At 37.5% G+C, this 15516-nt stretch overlaps 6 protein-coding genes across 6 annotated transcripts; 3 read left to right on the top strand and 3 right to left on the bottom strand.

Annotated features, from left to right (window-relative positions):
• Positions 1–1154: 1154 nt before the first annotated feature.
• C9374_008049 (uncharacterized protein) lies at positions 1155–3917 on the top strand (the record flags this gene model as incomplete). The annotated part of the gene is made up of 4 exons (XM_044698082.1): positions 1155–1706; positions 1808–2690; positions 2850–3440; positions 3490–3917. The coding sequence occupies 4 exons, from the start codon at positions 1155–1157 to the stop codon at positions 3915–3917; spliced, it is 2454 nt and encodes an 817-aa protein (XP_044546163.1).
• A 4593-nt stretch (positions 3918–8510) lies between these two features.
• On the bottom strand, positions 8511–9359 carry C9374_008048 (uncharacterized protein; the record flags this gene model as incomplete). Its single annotated transcript, XM_044698081.1, has 2 exons — positions 8511–9018; positions 9073–9359. 2 exons carry the CDS (start codon positions 9357–9359, stop codon positions 8511–8513), a joined length of 795 nt encoding a protein of 264 aa, XP_044546162.1.
• A 52-nt stretch (positions 9360–9411) lies between these two features.
• C9374_008047 (uncharacterized protein) lies at positions 9412–10791 on the top strand (the record flags this gene model as incomplete). Its single annotated transcript, XM_044698080.1, has 1 exon — positions 9412–10791. One exon carries the CDS (start codon positions 9412–9414, stop codon positions 10789–10791), a length of 1380 nt encoding a protein of 459 aa, XP_044546161.1.
• A 46-nt stretch (positions 10792–10837) lies between these two features.
• C9374_008046 (uncharacterized protein) lies at positions 10838–12251 on the bottom strand (the record flags this gene model as incomplete). Its single annotated transcript, XM_044698079.1, has 2 exons — positions 10838–11584; positions 11892–12251. The coding sequence occupies 2 exons, from the start codon at positions 12249–12251 to the stop codon at positions 10838–10840; spliced, it is 1107 nt and encodes a 368-aa protein (XP_044546160.1).
• Positions 12252–13129: 878 nt separating this feature from the next.
• C9374_008045 (uncharacterized protein) lies at positions 13130–13935 on the top strand (the record flags this gene model as incomplete). The annotated part of the gene is made up of 2 exons (XM_044698078.1): positions 13130–13875; positions 13929–13935. 2 exons carry the CDS (start codon positions 13130–13132, stop codon positions 13933–13935), a joined length of 753 nt encoding a protein of 250 aa, XP_044546159.1.
• Positions 13936–13941: 6 nt separating this feature from the next.
• Positions 13942–15465, bottom strand: C9374_008044 (uncharacterized protein; the record flags this gene model as incomplete). Its single annotated transcript, XM_044698077.1, has 1 exon — positions 13942–15465. One exon carries the CDS (start codon positions 15463–15465, stop codon positions 13942–13944), a length of 1524 nt encoding a protein of 507 aa, XP_044546158.1.
• Positions 15466–15516: the final 51 nt, after the last annotated feature.

Genomic DNA, 15516 nt, shown 5'->3' with positions numbered 1-15516 from the left:
GTTCCAACTTTCAGTGGAAAAGCGGAGGATCCGCTCCAGCGATTACAGGATTTTTATTTTTGGATGAGGATCAGTTGAATCCTGAAGTTTCATGATCGGCTGAGGATGCGTGGGCTCTGGCTGCGGATTTGTCAGGGCCCTCAATGGGTTAAACAATGTCACATTAATGTAAAATAAATAAATAGTAAAATAAGGTTAAAAAGTAAATGTTTAATCACTATGTGATGATTTGTTCTGAATGTAGTGAAGGGTAGGAATGTTTTGATTGTAAATTATAAAAGAGTTTGGGTTGAGTATTCGAATGCTCAAAAAATTTTCTGCATACTAATACTTCGTCTCCCTTTGCTTTGCTTACTGACATCCCATCCTTATCATGCTTTCTTAAGCTTTTCAAGTTCCTTTTTCGCTGATCCTTAATGTTCTTAGGACATTATGACAGTACGGGACTGCTTTGTTTGAATATTTTCGACAAGTATATATGTTCAATAAAGTCATTTTCACAAATCTTAAAGCGCACAGATAAATGTCTACATGTCAAACGAGTTATGATTTTTTTTTGTTGTAAATCAATAACTGCGATGAATGCAAGTCTGTCCAATACAAACAGTAATTGGTTGCGGATATCAATGCCAAGACATCCCATTGGTTTGCTTGACGATATGGTATTTTTGAGAGAGAAATTGATCCGCAATGGAACTCTTTTGGGAAGTGGGAAAACAATTTGTTTCATGAAAACTTGTTGTGACGATGATGTAGAGTGTTGAATGGTTATGTTGTTGAGTTTGTTTATGTGACGGCATTTTTTGTGGGTTAGCCCTACTAGTTGGTAAATGTCACACCAAGTATTATGAAAACTCAAGGTTTAAAAAACCAGTTCAAAAACAAACCCCAATCCTCACGGATTTACCAGCACCAGTGTTGCTAACAATAAACTAATTAGATTTTTTGTGGGTTAGGTAGTACAGAGCGGAAGCCAATAAAAAAATTACTCGCGGTCAGCAGGATTCGAACCTGCGCAGGTTTCCCCATTAGATTTCGAGTCTATGATCTCCTTAACGATTTTCAAGAAGCAAGTCGATAAACAAGAATGTCTAGCCTTAAACTTTTCCAACAAAAAAACAATCACACCACAACCTGCTTTGACTTCTTTCATCATGTCCAAAAGACCAAAGCAAGAGCATGATTTTTCTCTTCACCCCTCAGACAACAGTAAGAAAGCCAAAACAATCGGAAACTCTTTTGAAAATCCGATTGTGCTTGATGAACCATCACAAAAAAGCCCACCGCTTGGCGTCCCTTCGATGTTGGAATCAACAGAAAGCCTTTTTCCTTTGGAACTCTTTTCCGAAGGAAATGATCATGTCTCAACATTCCCTTCATCTTTAAAGGATGTGGACTCAGTTACAACGAACGATGATGCAAATATGAAGAAGGCTTCTTCATCCTCAAAAAAGAGAACAGGAAAAACCCACGACAACACCAGACATACATGGAGCGCTGATGAAGACAACATCCTTGTTTCAGTTGTTGCTGGTTCAACAATGAGAAACAACAAGATTTCATGGGTTCATGCATTTCCTGCCTTCCAGAATTCAATGAAAGAGAAATTTGATGAGGGTTTGACCTCAACTGCTATCCGTAAACGTTTTATTGCACTCATGACGAACCATGAGATGAAAAACTCTATGACAATTACGAAAAAGGAGGTTTGTTAGAACAAAATCTCCTTACTGAGCAAGTTAAGAACAAAATCAAAGCAGCTCAACAATTAAGAGTGGAAACTTTGTATGAAAAAGTGACATCAAAGATCTCGTACGAAACTGCTTTAGCCTTGACCTCCGACAACGCTGACAACAAATATTTTCCTCAAGCTGTTGGAACCTTGGACTACTTTGCCATAAATGTTAGAAACCTTGCCATCTATTATCTCGATCGTTATGGTTGGTTAGACTCATCCTTCATTCAACAGAAACCACTGAACTCGTTAAAAGGACTTGGTAAGATCTTTGCGTTTGAGCCTCGTTTATTGGCAATGGAAGGTATTGACACTGGACATATTGGAACCTTTATGCAGCAGTTAACAAGTGGTGGTTATGATTGTCCAAATCAACAATTTTATGACTGGTTTAAGAAGATGTGTATGGATAGAGTACAAAGCAGGATGAAGGACATCATACTTCCACAAGATACCGAATTTGTTGTACGAAATGATGAGTCGTTTCACTCCCTTACTCTCGCTGAAATGTTGAAGGTCAGTGAAACACCCAGTATCATTGGTATTAAGGTTGAGGATGCTAAGTTTGTTGGAGAATTTAGTAAGATTCAAATAGAAGCGATGAAAACAACCGAATATGGAATTCTTGGAACCGAAAAAGGTACATTCAAAGGATTTTCCGATCATCAACACAAAAACTGCAGAATCTTGTGTGAAGAAAAATTAATTAGAAAAGAAGACACCAATCGCTATTATGTGATCAGTCGTCATAACAAACAATTCGAAAAAGTCTCAAAGGATACCATGAACAAGGTGTGGGGAGAACAGGTTGATGAGAACCTTCAATCAGCTTCCAAAAGCTCACTTCTATATTCAACCACTGTTCAGGACCCTGGAAAATATATTAGACGAGCTCATCTTCCTTTTGATTTAAAGATGAACGATGAGGAGAAACTACGACAACGATGGATTGAAGGTAAGCTGGTTTAGATAATGCATTGCTTAATGTTCGCAATGAAAGCTGAGAAGAAATTACTTGAGCTAGCCAATCCAAAAACAAAATTGGAGAAATAATTCATATTGAAATGTCTTGGTGTTCTGGTTGGATTGTGGTCCTCCGATGGAAGTCATTCAGGACCAAAATTCTTTTTGGGAAAGGATGAACAACAAATTTTCGACTGGGTGTGCACTATTGCAAAGTTATTATTTCCCAATTCATCTCCTTCTAGACTAAAAGTTTTCTCCAAAGTCTTGCATACTGGAAATACCACAGCTAATGATGAAGATAAGATCGATGAGGACCAGAAGATTATATTTCAAGAGTATGAACCCTTTCAAGTAGCAAACTCTGATGAATTGATGAATCGCTTTCGATCCATGATTCCTCCCAAAACAAATGACTATCATTGGTATCATTTTAAGAAGGAGAAGGATAATGATGTCATTAAGCATGTCATTGCAGTTACTTATGGGTCGTCACTTGAAGAAAACTTGCTCCAACACGGATACGAGCCAATGATGTTGGTGGTTTGGTTTCAACATCAAAACTGGATACCAACAATGAAAGAGATACAAGCACTGGATGGAACAATGAAACATTTTCCAAGCTATTGGTATTTTGCATCCAAGACCTTTAGTCTTGGGTTTTTACTTGGTTTTACTTATGGAGACGGTCATAAAGAAAAGTACAAGAACCAATTTAGCGTCGGTCAAAAAGATATTTGCGGTACGTTTTAATGAGTTGTCTCTCTATTCTAATTGCTTTGTTTTGTTAGCATTACATTTATTAAGGTGGTATTGTTGCCAACACGGAATGTCCTCGTCCTCTCTCTATGAATCAAAGGGTGTACATACGTTCCGTTTTTATGGACCTGGACTGGTTCATTTCACAGACCACATTTTGAAAAAGAAGAGCAAAGATGGCGATCCAGAATCTGTTCCTCGTATCCTCTCAATTGCATGTAATTATGACAGTGAGCCAAAAGAAGAAAAGATTATGGTCAGAGTTTCAGTTCTGGATCCAAGTGTTCAGTTCCTTGTTACCGCTCGAGGTGCAGTATACAATGTTGGAAAGGACACGTTTATTCACTCTCGCTATGATATCAGCAACGGTTTTCATATCATCCAAAAAGACGAATGTTTCACCAAAGCTGTTCCTTCATATATCATGGATCTGTTACAGTTTAATGGAAACGAGAAATAAACAACAATAAAGGGTGTTCTTTCAAGTGCTAATAATAATTCTTTGTGTGTTTATCATTGTTTTTCGATGATGAAGCGGTCATGGCCGAGAGGTTTAAGGCGTTAGATTCAGAAATCTAATGGGGCAACCTGCGCAGGTTCGAATCCTGCTGGCCGCGATGTTTTTTTGGTTTCCAGAGAGGGTGTTTGTCGAACGTGAATTTCTTAAGAAGTATTTTGAGCGGTTTGGTTTCAACATTCAATGATCGCGGATAGCAAACAACCACACCTGAAATTGGTGGAGGAAAATGACTTGTTTTGGATTGAATTGGGTCCACCATCCTTCAGCCCTACGAATATGATACATCATTAATCTTTGAGCTTCAGGCTGTTTGAAAAATCAGATTTACCGAGCTGTTGATTATGCACAATAACTTTAACAAAAATTACAAAAGCGGTCATGGCCGAGAGGTTTAAGGCGTTAGATTCAGAAATCTAATGGGGCAACCTGCGCAGGTTCGAATCCTGCTGGCCGCGATGTTTTTTTTGCCTTTCGTTCCAAACTTTCCAGGAACATAAGGTTGGTTGCAATGGAAACTGAAATAAACATTTTCAATGACAAGTATGAGTGTATCATGACAAGTGGAAGTGCATCATTTATCTTGTTGCTATTATTGAACGAACGGTTTCATCCTCTTGCTCATCGGGATCCGAATCAAAAATTGGATCATCAAAATTAATGCTTTCATTGTGCTGATCCACTCCATCTCCGAGTCGGATAAAGGATCATCAAAATTAATGCTCTCGTTCAAGCATGGAGGGGCCTCCTGAGGGTTGGAACTTTGAGTAATGACAAGAACAACATCCCAATAAGTATTCTTGGGAATTTGTCTCTATGACGGACATAGTCCCGCTATTTCAATCTGAACCCAGAGTCTAACGCCTTAAACCTCTCGGCCATGGCCGCTTGTTGGTAGAAAACATGGTTTTGTTTTGTTGAATATTTGGCGGTATACCTACCCAACCTCTGTGACAACGCTCCTCGGAGCAAAGAATTCAACCAATGAAAATTCTTTCAAGGCTATTAAAGTTGATTGGTGTGAGAAAATCTTGTGCCCACAGAAGAAGCAACAAAGAGAAGTTTCATTGTTGGTCAACCGTTGCTCTCTATGTCTTTTTGTAAAAGGTAAAAGTATTGCCATACCCATGGAGCGCTGACGAAGACAACATCCTTGTTTCAGTTGTTGCTGGTTCAACAATGAGAAACAAGATTTCATGGGTTCATGCATTTCCTGGCTTCCAGAATTCAATGAAAGAGAAATTTGATGAGGGTTTGACCTCAACTGCTGTCCGTAAACGTTTTATTGCACTCATGAAGAACCCCGAGATGAAAAAACTCTATGACAATTACGAAAAAGAGGTTTGTTAGAACAAAATCTCCTTACAGAGCAAGTAAAGAACAAAATCAAAGCAGCTCAACAATTAAGAGTGGAAAATTTGTATGAAAAACTTACATCAAAGATCTCCTACGAAACTGCTTGACCTCCGACAACGCTGACAACAAATATTTTCCTCAAGCTGTTGGAACCTTGGACTACTTTGCCATAAATGTCAGAAACCTTGCCATCTATTATCTCGATCATTATGGTTGGTTAGACTCATCCTTCATTCAACAGAAACCACTGAACGCGTTAAAAGGACTTGGTAAGATCTTTGCATTTGAGCCTCGTTTGTTGGCAATGGAAGGTATTGACACTGGACATATTGGAACCTTTATGCAGCAATACACAAGTGGTGGTTATGACTGTCCAAATCAACAATTTTTTGATTGGTTTAAGAAGATGAGTTTGGATAGAGTACAAAGCAGGATAAAGGACATCATACTTCCACAAGATACCGAATTTGTTGTACGAAATGATGAGTCGTTTCACTCCCTTACTCTAACTGAAATGTTGAAGGTCAGTGAAACACCCAGTATCATTGGTATTAAGGTTGAGGATTCTATTTTTGTTGGAGATTTAGTAAGATTCAAATAGAAGCGATGAAAACAGCCGAATATGGAATTCTTGGAAAAAGGTACATTCAAAGGATTTTCCGAACATCAACACAAAAACTGCTGAATCTTTTGTGAAGAAAAATTAATTGAAAAGAAGACACCAATCGCTATTATGTGATCAGTCGTCACAACAAACAATTCGAAAAAGTCTCAAAGGATACCATGAACAAGGTGTGGGGAGAACAGGTTGATGAGAACCCTCTGTCAGCTTCCAAAAGCTCACTTCTATATTCAGCTCTTCTTCCTTTTGATTTAAAGACGAACGATGAGGAGAAACTACGACAACGACGGATTGCAGGTAATTTGGTTTAGGTAATGTGTTGCTTAATGTTCGCAATGAAAGCTAAGAAGAAACTACTTGAGCTAGTCAATCCAAAAACAAAATTGGAGAAAGAATTCATATTGAAACGTCAAGGTGTTCTTGTTGGATAGTGGTCTGGATCGATGGAAGTCATTCGGGACCAAAATTCTTTTTGGGAAAGGATGAACAACAAATTTTCGACTGGGAGGGAGATACTGTGCTCAATTAACCTGGAACGGATTTTTGAGATCGGTTCTCCTTAATGAAATTGAATGAGGCCATTGGAATTGAGAGGGACCATTTATTTTTTAACATCCCCAACGTTATCGTGACACGAATGCTTCTAAGATTGTACTAGAGGGAAACATCGCTAGCAAATTTACCTCAGCAAAACACTGTGTAGCGTCAACCATGCCCATCAACCAAACACCCTCCCATACCACCCAATGATGTTTCCTCTTCTTGTCATTCCTTATTTCCTTCACGCCTCGCTCACGACATTGGTGAACATCTCCTTCTTACTTCACACCAGTTGTTTAGAGCCGTCTCTAAATCCAACCTTGACGTACTTTGCCTGGAGCAAGCAGGTCCCAGCAGTGAACTTGTTAAGATGGTCAAAGGTATTCGACACTATGTTACCTTAATCAGGTCCGAAGGCGTCACTTTGTTTAAACCCTGATGGAAGACATTACCTTTGTTGCTCCTGGCTGAATTGCCGCTCTGGTTTGGCTTGAGTTTCTGAGCCAAAAATTTTCGAAAAATATCACCTAGTTCGCTATTGTTGTACATTGCTCAATATTTTGAATAATAACAACGAGAAAAGAAGAGACCATGGTGTAGTAAACTCAGTTTCCTACATCTTCATGTTTTTTGTTTTGAAAGTTTCATTCAAAAAGTGTTAAAAAGTACTAGTCGGAGAACCCTCCGAAAATTTTGTCTGGGCTGCAACGACGTGTTTAGGATCAGTGGACTCAATGTAGGATTCTCCAGGAATCAGTTGCGTAAAAGCCAACCTCTGATCAGCACCTCAGGTCTTGATTTCCTTGAACCACGGTAAGCTCTTGTTAAAACTTGAAACTGTTCTTTAGTTGTCTTTTACTCACCTTGTAGTTGTTGAGGTGATCTGATTCTTTTGACACTAAAATTGGATCTAGAATTTGTTATCAATTGCCCATTTTCGCTGAAACTGGAGAATTGGACACTGGAGAAGTAAGTGTTCATGAAAAAGGGAACATTGCGTTCTGGGCAGATATGTTGTTTGAAGCTCCGAACATGGTAGAAATTAAGGTTTCTCCATATCGAGTATTTGTGATGTGGTGTTTATTTTCCTTCAATGTAACGAAAAGTAAATTTGCCTTTGGTACTTGCGTTTTTTACCAGTTTGTCAACGAAGTTATTTCCTGACATTTATCATGTCCTTTTACCCATTCAATGGTAACTTTAAGTTTTTTGAATTGTATTGTTGCCTCAAATTCTCTTTTGAGTTGAATGAATTGTCCTCGATAGTTGTTGTTTGTGAAAATCTTCTGAGCAATTTGACTGAGCTAGATGAAGGGATCATCTTCAAAGAGGTGACTACTGCACATAATTCTGCCATGTTGTGGGTATATCTAGGATCCAATTTAGATCGATGCAAAAAATGTCGTCATCTATGTACCATTCAATACCTTTATAAATAAAGGGATTTGTGCTGGCAGAAGGTAATTTCGATGGATACTCATATACCATCAAGCGTGCACAAACTAATTCGTCTACAAATTACCTTGTGTAGTACAACGTTACAAGGACGCGTTTTTCGATTTTTTCAAATGTTCACTTCGATTCGAATCCCGTGTTATGCTTGCTCACAAAGTATGACTTCTACTCTTTCAAACTATCAAGCTACTCTTCGTCGAAACACTCTCACCACCTTGCTATTATTTTAAAAGGAACTTCTCCATACCATCACCTTGCTTCAGCTAAATTTCATTGAAAATGATCCGAGTTGAATCACAGAAGCGAAACATTCCTCTCCAGCTCGGGTTCAAAAACCGTTTCGCTTCTATTCCTGGTTGCACTATTTATCATAGCGAGTTGGCTCGATCTAAGGTTATGGATGTCATATCCTTTAAATATACTAATGGAACGTCAAAGGATGCTTTCCACCACGGTATTATAGATTCATGTTGAGAAAGCTGAAAAGCCACGCAGTTTGAGAGGCACATTCGTATGGAAAGGTGCATGCAAAAGAAACGCTATCTGTATTTTGTCACCAATTTTTAATGCTCAACCACCATTGCCATAGAGAAGCCATCATATCCTTTGCATCCAACAGTTTGCATGGCAGTGGCAACCAATTTTTTGGCATGTTTGTTTCCCATATTTGCCATGAATTGGCGCACTCCTAAAACATTGGCATCTTGACTTTCACTATTTGCAACTTGACCATTTCTAACAACATTATCCCCAATGATCACAGTTCCAACTCGAGACAGTTTTAAAGCATATTCTAGATAGCTTGGATTATTGGGCTTATCGGCATCAATGAATATTAAATCAAAAGGTTCAATAGTTTCTTGACCTGAGGTCATGGCATGTAAACTTTGTAATGCATTTCCTTCTCTCACTTGAATCAAATCAACAAGTTGTGCAAATTCAATATTTTCACGTGCTACTTTCACATGAAGAGGATTAGATTCAAGAGAAATGATTTGTCCAGGAATGTTTTGATTTGTATCGTGAAATATTTGTTGACGTCGAATCAAACCCCAAGCCAACCAAATCGTACTATTCTTTGTTAATGTTCATTCGTTCATGATTCACATGCATTCTAATACATACCTATAGGCACCCAAAGTACCAATTTCAAGAATTCTCTTGGAACGTGTCATCATGACAAGCATGGAAAGGAACTGTCCCTGATTCGGAGAGACTTGATGTGGAGGTAATCCATTCTTTTCACTGTTTTGTAATGCGTATTCGAGAGGATCGAATGGTTCCTTCTTCTCTTGGGATGATTGTGGAAGAGTCAATAATAATGGATTTTGTTCATTGTTGTTACGAAGAGTGTGGATAAAGTACGAATCCACTTGACCCCAAAGTGTGTGTTGTGGGTTTTCATGAGACATTTTTTGCTTTGATGGAACGAGATTGGATCGTTTCTAATTATTTAAATTAAAAATGCTAAATTGGTCGAACAAGGACAACTCTCATGAAGCCTCTCTAGAACATTTGAAACAATATCCGAAAGAAGAATACAAGGAAATTAAAAGGATTGGAGCAATACATTCACAAATATTGAGTAGGAAACATGTAGCTGTCATGTCTGTGATCATGTTTGCCCTAATTTTTATTTATTATTTCAAGACAAGAATACCTGCATCATCATCAGTTGAATTGGTCATTCAAGTTGATGAAAATAGCTTGCCAGTATCGTCTGGTGAATTTATTAATTTTTCTCGATTAAAACAAATATCCGATGACACTAAAAACATTCTATTGGCATTGATGACCGTTGAAAAACTACATGAATTATTGATGAGGAACAACAATATAGGGACTGACATGCCTACATATTGGGTCATGGCAAAGCAGTGGATTTGCAGACTGAAGAAACTAGGAATTACCAATTTTGTCTTATTTGTGTTTATTGATCCCAGTCAATTTAAAACATTGACCCAGAGACAAGATATTGAAAAATTAATTTATTCAAAGCTTTTAGACGTACCTATTAACACCATCTCTAACGAGCACAAGAGCATTATCACATTCACAACTGATGACATTTCTAAATTAATTCTCTCATATTTAAAAAACACAAAATTTCATGAAAAGTACGACCTACTTTACAAGAATTATTTAGACCAATTACAAAGACATGACAATATTATACCTCAAGAATTTTTCACAACTCATTGGGAATTTATCACGTTATTGAAACCAGTCATTGTTTGGAAATGTAATATTCTTGATTTCAACATATTTTTCTCGGATTTAGATGTTGTAATTTTTAACAATCCAACTCATTATGTGCATCAGTCAAAAGAAAGAAAGAATTTTGACGTCATTTTTCAAATGGAAAGTTGTGGAGACAACCAAGATGTTCGCCCTGAAAATGTCAAAATTAATACTGGTGTATATTTTGTTGCTTCCACTCACAAAGCTCAACAATTTTTAGAATTTTGGATTGAGCCAATCGTATTTGACATTCTCTATTTCTTTGTTCCAACAGATGAAACCATCACAAATAAGCATCAACTTAGTCGAACAGAAACAACCAATGACCAAGCCATTTTAAATTCACTCATCACCAATGAAAGAAAATCACAGAAAACTTCCATCATTTCTCTGATTGGCTTTTTCCCTGTTCGACTCTTTCCCAATCGATGTCAATTTAGTTTCCTTGTCAATGAGCATCGGTCAGAAGAGAGCAAACCACTCAAAGATTCACTCATTCTCTATCACATCAATGGAGTTTGGATGACACGTCAAAAGATTGCATTTTTGAAACAACAAGAAGGATTCTTATCACTTGATCATTCAACATTAAAATGTTTATAAGGCAAAATTAGAAAGCATCTATGTGGACACTCTCTATGAATCACAGTTAGTTCAAAAGTTCCTGAATGGTAATTCGTTCTCTAGTTTTCCTTGGTAAGGATGAAGACATTTTATGAGCTGGTTTGTCAATTCTTGATAAGGAATGATTCTCTAATATTTGGTTTGGTGTTGCATCATGATCCTTATTCACAATGGTGCTTGCAAAATTGGAGTTTGAATTCTCAAAATTCATGGTAGGCATTGCATTCATAGTCACAGCAGTAGTAACATTAGTTGAAACTTCAGCAGATAATCTCTTCTTAGAAGGTTTCTTCTTCTTCTTTGAAGTCATCAAGTTAGAAAATATCAAATGACAAGTTTGGGTAGTGGTTGTCGTCGTTGATGGAATGGTCACAGATCGTTCAGCAACATTGGACACTGCATGGTTCATGGTTGGAGAATGAGAGACCCAAATCAAATCATTATTACTCGTGGATGAATCTACACTTTCTAGACTAATTGGAGATTGATCACACATACTCACAGACACAACTCGAGGACTCTTTTGATTCGTTGCTAATGTATTATTTGATTTGGTTTTCTTGCTGACTGTTTGTTGAGAGAGTGATGAATTGTGTGTAGTGGTTGCACACATCATGTTCAATGTGTTACTGAGAGTCATTGGAGTCGTTGATGGAGGTGAGGAAAGAGATATGAATGGAGTAGTAGTAGTAGTTGTGGTGGTAGTTGTACTCGTATTGCCTTGTCCTGTTGCTTTCCAATCTGACTGAAAACCTCCTTTCACAGCTTTGGTCTGTTCATTGCATGAAGAATTGTGCATGGAGTTACCATATTGTTGGTGTAGACACATGGTTGTGGTAAGGTTGATGGTGGTCATGTGGTTATAATCAACATGTTGCGTGCAGATTTTGGATGATCATCAATGATTTTTTTGATCCATCCATTCCAACATCATGTGAGATCAATAATATGATTGAAGAGGCCAAGGTGTGTGGTTGACATCAATGGACGACGACAAACGATCATCACGTGTTGATTGTTGTAAACATCATCATCATCATGAATGATCAAAAACATCAAGATTCACTACAACAACATACCTTAAAGTTTTTAAATGTTGGAAGTTGCTTCTTGTTATATTCCTGAGAGAAGCTCCATAACAAACCGGAAGCACCACCACCACTCGCATTTGATTGATTGCTGCATTGACTGGTATTGGATGGAGTGGTTGGAGTATTGGGTTGATAGGTTGGTGTGGATGCCGATGACGAGGAGTAATTGGGATGATTCTCAAGAACAGCACTAGGATTCACTAGGAATGATTCTTTTTGATGATCATTCTGGTGGATCAACACTGTGTTTGTCTTGAGTTGAGTGAGAATCTTCTTTTTAGGGACAGAGTTGGTTTGCTTGTTCATCATCATGGTTGCAGGAAGACTTGGATAATAGATTAATGACATACGAATTCAACGATCTGTGAAGCAACGATTCAACTGTGTGCGCTTGATCCAACAAGTCTCTCTTTTTTCAAAACGAAAACTCGTTTGAAAACTCCTGAGAGCTGTTGTTGAAGCTGACTAACGTTCTTTTCACACACACAAGATTTCGCTTCTAATGATTAATTTCACACAAAATTTCTCGAATTCAAGCAAACCATGAAAAGAACCAAGGCAAATTTATTATCCAAACATGCAAGCGGGATGGGCTTGGAAACAATGATTAGGAAACTCCCGAAAATAGAATCGCGTGAAGACCCATATTTGATCTCACGTGAAATTCATCTCCCAATTTTTCAAAGCCTAAACTTACTATTTGAAGGATTTTAAACAAAGAAAAGTGCAGAAAATTGTTGAGGTTTGTAAAGTGGTTGACAATTAAGCATCATTGCGATCGTGTACAGACCTCAATTCGTTTGAAACTAACCGTACGATATGAATGGCCGTAAAACAACAAAAAGGTTTTGGAAAGTAATGTTCTTGTGGAGTGGTTGTTTCTTTGACACTGGTGTTTGAATAGAACTCAACAACGGTGAGTGTACACTCATGAGAAAAACGTCTCTCATGACCAAAACAGCAGTCTCGTTGTCAGAAATTATTCGCCGTTATTACCACGAGTTGTTGTTTCGACACCTTTTAGAAATATTGATCGAATCGTGGCAAGGACCTTTCAAAAAAACATGAATTTCTGCAAATGTTTGATTCTCCAATTGTGTCAGCGTGTCATATTTGGTGTTGTATAAATTTCTATTGGACATTAAGTTACCAAGGTCATCCTCCCGCTGAGCTCTTGGCCAAACAATAATTGATCAATCACTGCTGTATTAAAAAAACGAAAAAAAATGAGTATCATTAAATATGGTTGTTCTCATGGATCGTTCTTGGATGCACCATTTGGAAAAGATGGATGTGAAGCGTGTGCTCAACAAGCAAGACTTAGATTTGAAGCAGCAAAAGCTCGGAGATACAGGTTTAAATCATCATCTTCTAGGGGTTCTGTCGGAAGTAATTCATCGGAGGATGTAAACAAGTACTATTATAATGTGATTGCAAATGACGATGAATTGACTCAAGACGGAAAATCTAGGATAACAGTAGGGATGAAAATTGATGTCGATTTTTGGGATGAAGCCAATAATCATTACACTGACAAAAATTGTAAATTATATGATGAAGGGAATATTTCTCATATTTTGGCTAATTGCTTTGCTGAATATATGAACGAACAGGATGAAATTGATTTTTCTGTAGATGACAAAAACGATGATCATTTACAAAATTCCAAAATTCATGAAGTGTTGTTGAAAAGAATAAGTTGCTATGCAAACGAAATATGGTCCCTAGTATTCCATTTCAATCATTCCGTGGATGAGCTTGTCAATTTTATTCGGAAGGATGTTTTAAAGAAGAAGGCAGAAAACAACATCATGAACGACACGAGCTCATCTTTCATATTGCCGAGTCTTGAGCAAAACGATGAGAATAGTAATAATTATGGAATGCTTGGCTTTGGGGTTGCATCTAACAATGAGCTACCAGGAGATTTTGGTAACTTGACACAGGAAGACATGCTTTTATGCTACATGATGTATGGTCAAGAAGGTGTGGACATGATGAAAATGAATGAACATCACAACAAAGAGGATGAATATGATTACTGAAGCAATGTTTGTTTCTGCTGTTCTTCATACTTCTTTTTGGCACGTTCGTTTTCAAATATCACCTCACCGTTGAAATTTGCTATTAAGTTGCCATCGAAAATGTCACTTTCTTTAACCCAGCTGTTGTAATTCTCAGCATACCCTAGCCATTTCACAAAATACGTTGGCTCTGATTTTTCTAAAACTTTTTTCTGAATAATGTACTCTATAAAGAAAATGTCATCATTATTTTGCTGTTTTGATTTTTGAATTGGCTTTCTCTTGCCTGTTTTGTGTTTTTTCTTGGTTTTTTTCGTTGTTGTTTTTTTCGTGACTATTTCTGTAGAATCATCGTCAGAGGGAGATAATTCCATTAAGGCAGCAGCAGCTTTAGAATCAAACAGCTTGTTCGACTGTATTTTAGGAGATGTTACAGCTATTCTTGATACAGTTTCTTGCATCTTGGTTGATACGTGTGATGTAGTGTTTGGCGAAGAGTGTTGTGGTAATTCGAGCTTTCTGGCTTTTTCAGGAGGAGGTTTTACCTCTTTGTCATCATCAGACAATATAATCAATGGTATGGAATTGTTCGTGGCATTATTTTCAGATGTTGGTGCTGAGCATTTTGATGTAAGATTTGGGATTGGCTCTTCAATTAAGGATTTAAATATTTGATTTCCTTTTGGATAATTTCCACACATGTATGAAATAACTTCGAGTCCAAGTAATGTTAGCTGTGTGTCTCTCGTGTTCGATTGTGGCTTGACTCTTCTTGGAGTTAATTGTTTGAAAAGAGTATTGTTGGTGGAGTTTGAAGATGTGGTCTTCTGGATATTATTTGGAATTTTCAAAGAGGTTTGAATGTCACTGCTTTGTTTGTCATGTTGCTGACTATTTTGTAATGTCGTGTTGGACACTTGTTGATCAGACGTGTTTTCTTTTGTTGAATTCTTATTAGTTTGAGATGTGATTGATGAAGAGGTCTCAGCAGCAGTTGTCGGGGTTGATTGCGCCACAATATTTGGAGAGGAGTTTGATGCGGCACTGCTTGAAGAAGAAGATGGTGCTTGAGGAATTGTTTCAGGAATGTTGACATTTTGTGACTTTGTCTCAAATTCCTCATTCCCTTCACCACCATTGTGGATGTGTTCTCTTACAATGGTCGCTTCTACAGCATCAAATAAACTAGGGTTACCAAATACTTGTTTAAAGGGCATATCAATATGTTTTGGAATTATATTTTGTTGTTTCATCTTTTCTCTTTCATGAAAGTACTCTAATGAAAATAGGAGACTTCTCGGGATGGTCAGCCTCTTTCTAATATATTCAAATGCTAGAATTTGTGTAAACAACTGAAAGAGCTGTTCCGGAAGAAATTGTTTGTCAGTAATCATGTTTTGATGAAGAACAAAGTGCACTGGAAATTCAGTCTTATCCAAAGGAAGAAACCCTTTATAAAAGAACAAGTTGTTTGAATTCGGAGTATGATCTTCTGCACTCCTCTGTTGTTCACCAATCACTGATTGTTTGCCGTTCATTTGTTCAAAATTTCAATTTTTTTTAATTTGGTTTTTTTAGTTGGTGGTTTA

Source organism: Naegleria lovaniensis, assembly GCF_003324165.1.
Source record: "Naegleria lovaniensis strain ATCC 30569 chromosome Unknown tig031, whole genome shotgun sequence".
Classification (NCBI taxonomy): domain Eukaryota; phylum Heterolobosea; class Eutetramitea; order Acrasida; family Naegleriidae; genus Naegleria; species Naegleria lovaniensis.
This window is presented reverse-complemented; position numbering and strand designations above follow the sequence as displayed.